The 7,214-nt window shown below is 47.4% G+C and overlaps 1 protein-coding gene across 1 annotated transcript; it reads right to left on the reverse strand.

Annotated features, from left to right (window-relative positions):
* Positions 1-1,033: 1,033 nt before the first annotated feature.
* Positions 1,034-6,878, reverse strand: barhl2 (BarH-like homeobox 2). The gene is given in 5 exon segments (XM_030372156.1): positions 1,034-2,588; positions 3,912-4,137; positions 5,822-6,071; positions 6,073-6,143; positions 6,146-6,878. Coding segments are annotated over 5 exon segments (1,122 nt in total). The 5' UTR covers positions 6,408-6,878; the 3' UTR covers positions 1,034-2,275.
* Between the last annotated feature and the right edge of the window lie 336 nt (positions 6,879-7,214).

The raw sequence follows: 7,214 nt of genomic DNA on the forward strand, positions 1-7,214 counted from the left end.
ATCTTAACCTGGAGACCGAGAGAGGAAAGTGACGGACAGACGAACCCACAAAGGCCAAGATAGAAAAGATGTAGGTATCCGTAGAAGCGTAAAACCTGGTTCAGCATTCAATATCAGTTTTTTTTTAATTATTTTAATTTTTAATGCGCAATTAAATCAACATGATAAAATAAAATTAAAATATATAATACATATGCCTTATATTGTGTGTGTGTGTGTGTGTGTGTGTGTGTGTGTGTGTGTGTGTGTGTGTGTGTGTGTGTGTGTGTGTGTGTGTGTTAAATGGTGTCCAAAAAAAATAATGCCTTTAGAAAATAAAGGGATGGCCCATTGCTTTTAATTGTAATTGTATTTAAAATAGGCCTACATGATGAGAATAAAGTCTATATTATAATAAACACGTGTTTCTGTGATAAACGCTCCAGCGCATGTGCTCCCGTGTTGCAGATAAAGGAAGGTCACTTTGGTTTAAACTGGAATTTTAAAAACAGCGAATTCCGCAAACGGTCACAGCGAGCCGCGGCAGAACGGGTCCCGGAGCGCTTTTATTGTGAAAGTCCAATCCCATAACGCGCGTCCTCGTCAGGACTCCCCAGGGCACGCGCATGTGAAGGCCTTCAGGACTGAACATCACAAAAACGGATTGGTGACACCGTCAGATGATGGGGGTCCCAGCTGGAGGGGTCGCAGCTGGGGGCCTGCCTGGTTGGAGCTCACGGATATTTAGGATCAAAACATAACAGTTTTAATCTCTCCGATTATTATAAAGTTATCCTCCATATAACTCCAGATTATTATAGTGTTCTCTCTAAATAACTCCCGGTTATTCTAGAGTCCTCATATAACTCCAGATTATTATATTATCCCTCATATAACTCCAGTTTAGCCTACTCCTCTAGCCTATATAACTCCAAAAACCTGGATATATATATATATATATATATATATATATATATATATATATATATATATATATATATATATACATCCAACTATATTCTAGAGTTATCCTTTGTAGGGTTAACCGAGAGATTGTTAATGTTTGGCACTGTATCCTTACTGTACCGACAGCGGTATATTGTTTCTCTTTCTTCTGACAAATGTATTTATTGTAAATCTATATCTATGGATAAAAGCGTATGCTGAATGCCCTGACTGTAATAACTCCAGGCTATTCTGGAGTCCCCCGTCTATATGAACATCTCTGCCCCGTCAGATACACGCTGGTTCGTCTCCGTGGGAACATGCACGCCGCGCTGACGGCTGTTGGTCATCAAGCAGAAGATTATGTCAAAAGATTGTCCTCCCATGTCCACCATGCCACGAGACACCCCACGGAAGAGCGGAACACCCCACGAGACCCCGGGAACAGCTGCTCTCCAACGGAGCGGTCCCACCACGGGGGGGGTCGGGGGTCTGCAGCCCCACTCATCAACCTGCTCACACACACACACACACACACAAACACACACACACGCGGTTGCGGGTTCACTTCCAGCCACGCGGGCACTGCTTGCGTTACGAAGACCATTTTAAACCAAGCTGCTACGATAATATAAAAGGCCGTTAAAATGTTTATTCATAATAATTGCGGTGACTCCCGTTTGTAATTTATCCCTCTAAGAGCAAAGCGCAGTGGTTTAATTTAAAGTGATTTTACAGCCTACTCCGGTCTAGAAATACATTCGATATATTACTTTATCTGGAGCGACGGATAAATGACGTAATCTGAATCGGATTAGAGGAGTAGTAGTAGTAGAGTAGAAGTGCCCCAGTAGAACCAGTAGGCCTACAACTCCACCAGTATCAGTACCACTCCACAGAGCTACACCAGTAGAACTACACCAGTACTCCACCAGTACTCGGGGTAGGATGGAGTTTGATTTCCATCCCTCATGTTTCTGATCAGAATCCACCAGACGCGTTCCGTTTCGTATCAGTACTTTATTCATTCGCTTCTCCCTCCTCATCTAATAAACTTTAGAAGTTTATTCGCTAATTTAAGTGGATTTGTACAAAAGACAAACAAAACAATCAACCAGACATCGAAGCTCCTTCACGTCCGCTTTAGTCCTTCTCCCTCTCCTCTTAAATAAGCTCCTTCAGCGCTCAAACGTCTTTAGAGTCTCTGCGTTAAAACGTCCCGCCTGCGCGTGTCCGCGTGTCCTCCGTGCGTAATTCCCCGCGTCTCGCACGTCTCACGCACGCACCCCGCGCGTCCCACCGGTCGCTGCGGTCGTAGCTTTCGCTGTTCGGGGTTCGTCTCAGTCTGTTTCTATCGGGCGTGCGGCGCGCCCTGCATGGGCTGGCCCAGGGGGTTCAGAGCCGGCTGCCCCCCCGGCCCGAGGCCGTGGATCAGCACCCGGGGGACCAGAGGCCTCTGCAGGCCGGGGTGCGGCGCCGAGGGAGTCCGGTACATGCTGCTGTACATGGCCGCGGCCGCCGCTGCCGCCGTGCTGCCGTCCATAGTGCCCAGCAGGCTGGGGTGGTAGAAGTACGGCGAGGGGAACATCCGCTGCAGGGCGGAGTAGTTTCCGGCCTCCGCCAGCAGCTCGAGCCCAACCGCCGTCTGCCGCTTCCACTTGGTCCTAAAACCACAAAAACACACGCGGGTTAATTAATTATTTAATTAGCCCAGCCTGGCCCAGCCGCATTCCCATGGCAACCCCCCTCATTAGCATGCCAAGACCTAATTATGGGATGGACGGGTGGGTGATTAGGGGTTAATTCCAAACAGTTGCATTCGTTGGTTTATTTTATTTACCGTCTTCCGCGTTAAATGTTAAAATTAACAACTTCCCTGCTGCCAGTAAATGATGACTTAGCGTGGTTCTAATAATTATAATTAAATTAATAAATAATCGATATGTTGTTCAAACAGCAGCAGGCTGGAACTGGTTTGGCCGCCTCGCCGGTGTGACTTTGTGAAAACATCAAATCGGATGCCAGGATATGTGCAACACACACATATGTCTTGATATAATATAAATAAATACAGCTCATATAAATAAATATATTGTCCCGACACATCGTGATGTTCTGTTATCGCGCGGTTTGTTAATAAAGCTTTGGAGTGTGAAGACGGTGTTGACGCGTAATCACACTGCTTCTCTGCGCCGTTTAAAATAAATAATAAAATAATAATAACCGCAGAATAACATCTAGCCTCCATATACGAACACAGGAATACATTATAAAGTAGAAGGCTACTATCCGGTTATTTCAAATCCAAATGCTTGGTGTGGATTCTGAACATAAACCCGAGATGTTTTGAGAGTTAAATTATGATCCCGAGGGGGAATATAACTTAAACATATTATACAATTAAATATCAATATCAAATAAAGTCACAACACTGACTCCAGACTAAAGGCTACAAGAGAGGAAATTACGTTAAATTGAAGTATTTGTTTATGCAATATTAATGTAGCCCAACCAGTAAAATGATATATTACACACTACATATTACATGTTAGAGCGCCGTGGATCAATTGAAAATCAGCCAGTGAGTGTACACAGTTAAACAGTTAGACAGTTCAACTGTTAGACAGTAAAAAAAAAAAGTGAACAGTTAAACCCTTTAAACAATTAATCAGCTTAATCAGTTAACCACAGGGCCTTCAGCCTCCGACTCTCAAATATCAACTTACTTAATTTAAAACGAAATAATAAACTGCGAGAGAGAGAGAGAGAGAGAGAAAGAGAAAGAGAAAGAGAGAGAGAGAGAGAGAGAGAGAGAGAGAGAGAGAGAGAGAGAGAGAGAGAGAGAGAGAGAGAGAGAGACATACATACATACATACATACATACATACATACATACATACATACCATACATACATACATACCCAAACTGAGACAGACAGACAGACAGACAGACAGACAGACAGACATTCAGGGCCGGCGGTCCGTACCGTCGGTTCTGGTACCAGGTCTTGACCTGCGTGTCGGTGAGGTTGAGCGCCGCCGCGAGGTCCATGCGGTCCTGCACGCTCAGGTACTTCTGCCGCTCGAAGCTGCGCTCGAGCTGGTTGAGCTGGTGGTCGGAGAAGGCCGTGCGCGCCTTGCGGGGCTTCTTGGAGCGGGCCGGGGGGCTGTCTCTGCTGCTCGAGATCTCCCGCTCGCCCTCCTCCTTGTTGCCTGCGTCGGGGGAGAAAGCAAGGCGTGAGTTTCTGCGGGGTTCTGATGTGAGAGACGCTAGTCTGAATCCCGGAGGGAAATGATAAGTCGGACTATACAAATAAGAACACACGTTTGGATGACTACAATGAGTACACGATAAGATCAGATAATAAGGTCATCACTAAATCCCTTGAGAATGTATCCAGGAAAGACCCGGTGTGCGCGTAAAGGTCCATCGGTACGGCTGTGTGTCGGTATCAGTGAAGGAGCCGTTCGATCTCCATCATGATAATACTCGATTAAAAGGACTCAGTTAAAACAACATGAAGACCAATAGAGTTGTTCTTGGGTTCTCTGTGTATTATATAGTGTATTATATAGTATATTAGTTGTTATTTTGTAGGCCTACTTGACCGGCTGAAGAAGCCGGCGATCCAAGTAGGCTATTTCATTTCGTGAATTAATCCGCTCGTTCTTACGCACAATAGGAGAGATAAAAATACTATAATACTGAGCTGAAAGGGAAACGTGTGTTTAAGTGTAACACACACACACTTAATGGAGCAGATGCTCGACTGGGACGTTTTAAGGTCGCAGGATCCACAACAAGAGGCCCGCTGAACCAAGGCCTAAGCCTCAGAAAAACTCGACCACTCAAGCTCAACTTCATTCGTCAACTTAGCTTTTCTTTCCTCATTTCTTTCCTCAATAGAAAACGAGAAATCGATACGTCGATCGATCAGTGATCCCCTCTATTTGTATGTGTTTTCCGGGCGCCTCGCGGAGGATCAATCATGTCGCTAATTGAGCCACGAGGGGCCTTGCGCCTCCCGTCTGCTGTAGCAGATCCGTCTTATAACGCCCTGGTTTATAACACAGGTTATCTGTTTTGTAACACTGTGGGTTATCTGTCTTATAACGCCGTTGTTTCTCTGTTTGCATTAATACCTACATTATTATTCGGTTTCAACATTACTATGCGTGTTACCTTAATATTATCAGAACAGGCCTGAATTATAAAATGCATTATTACTAGGCCTAGTTTTATTGTAAATTGACTATCATCCTCATGCTTGTAAAATCGTGTAATGTTTTTGTAGTCCATCTAGGGAAATGTAATTTATGCTAAGACTTTTCTAAATATATACAGATGCATCGGAGCAGACTTAAATCTTGCAGCAGATTTCTTCACCCATCAGATTAAACACACAGTTGGGAATTTCGAACGCTTGTAGACTAGTATTATTTCAAATATTACTATAACAGTAGGCCTATTATATTAAATGATATTGCAGTCGGCATTATTTAAAATAGTTCTCAGACTACCACAGCACACTATTCTATTAACCACAGTCCGAAACGATTTCATATTTCTTACTCCAATATACCGACACATCTAAAACATTTAATATTCTCTTCTAAAACATTATAAAATCGACAATTCCTACTCCAACAATTGCAGTATTTTCTACTCCTGACTAACATTTAGCAAATGTCATATATAACATTAAAGCACGTTACATTCCTCTCTATCATTAAAAAAATGTTATACACACGTCAAACTCCGCTCTACCATTTAAAACACGTTCATTCCTCTCCAACCCTGAGACACTCATTAATATAAACACCTATATAAAACATTAAACCGTCTTAGTTGATAAAAAAACATGGTAAACCTTATGTTATTTCGTGCTCTACGTACCGTTGCATTTCATCTCGTGCTGCAGCTCTTCCCGCTTCGCCCTCAGCTCGTCCTGCTCGAGCTTCGGCCGAAAGCCGTCCGCTCCCGGCGAGGCGCTCTCGCCCTTTGGCGCGTGGTGGTGGTGGTGGTGGTCGGGCGGCGACGGGACGCTCGTGCTGTACGGGGCGCACGCGGCCAGCGGCTTGCTGTCGCCGAGGATGTCTTTGATGAGGAAGGACGAGGTGGCTGTGCGCGCGGCGGCACCGCCCGCCAGCGGGTGGTGCTGGCTGAGGTGGAGGAGGTGGTGCTGGTGGTGGAGGCTGTTGCTGCTGTGGAGGTGGTGGTGATGGGGATGCAGCGGATGCTGGGGACTGTCCGGGGTGTCCATGGTAACTGAGATGGGGGACGAGGGCTCCGTGCCCACCGTGTCTATGTCCGAGCACGCGGGGGACGGCGTCGCATGGCTCCGTGCGTCCGCCGCCCTGGCCTCTCCGAGGCGCGAGTCTCCGAGGCGCGAGTCTGCGCTCATCATGGCGGCCGCGGGGACCGGACCCGGGTTCGAGGCGCTCGAGAGGATAGTGTCTATTCCAAAGCTGGACCCGTCCATGTTAACACCGCGGGAAACACGTCTTCATAACACCGACCGCGCGCGCTTAAAACTCCTCCGTGTGACCCGCGCGAGGGTGAGGATGATGAGGATGATGTAAACAGACAACAAATCAACTCACCCAAAAGAATAATAATAAAAACTTTAATTCTAACAAGTGGAAGGAGAACCCAAAAGAGTTGTCAGGGGAACGAAATCAAATCCACGTCTCCATGTCCGCGCGTTCCGTGTGCGGGTCGTCCAACGCGCGCCTCTTGCTGCGGGTTCTCTAAACTTTGCGCTCGGGTCGGTGCGTGGCGGTTGAGTGTCTCGCGGAGGAGCAGTTCGTCCACATCACGCGCTTTCCTTCGCTTTCTAATCGTTCCGCCGTCGAGCCGCCGCGATGACTTCCTCCGGTGACGTCACGGGCCCACGGGCCCACGGCGAGCGGAGGGAGAATTAATATTCCTCTGTACCTTTCATCACGCGGCGCGCGCTGTGATTGGCTGAGGCGCGGCGGCCCCCTATCGGGCGCAGGGGCCAATCAGCGACGCGTTTCTCCGTCTGGTCGGTGAACCGCAGCCCGGCCGGTGGAGGCTCGCGCCGGTCCCGGTCTGGAACCCGGACGTGTATTACCGGGGCGCCCGGCACCGCGCGAGACGAGCCTCCACGAGGAGTCTGGAGGACCTCGGAGCAACCTTCAGAGGGACTTTCGCTCCGCAGGGATACCAGGAGAGAAATCAGGAGAGAGACAGGGAGAGAGACCAGGAGAGAGACAGGGAGAGAGACTGGGAGAGAGACCGGGAGATAGACCCCGCTACTGAAGAC

The sequence above is a fragment of the Gadus morhua genome, chromosome 12 (genome assembly GCF_902167405.1).
Source record: "Gadus morhua chromosome 12, gadMor3.0, whole genome shotgun sequence".
Taxonomy (NCBI): Eukaryota; Metazoa; Chordata; class Actinopteri; order Gadiformes; family Gadidae; genus Gadus; species Gadus morhua.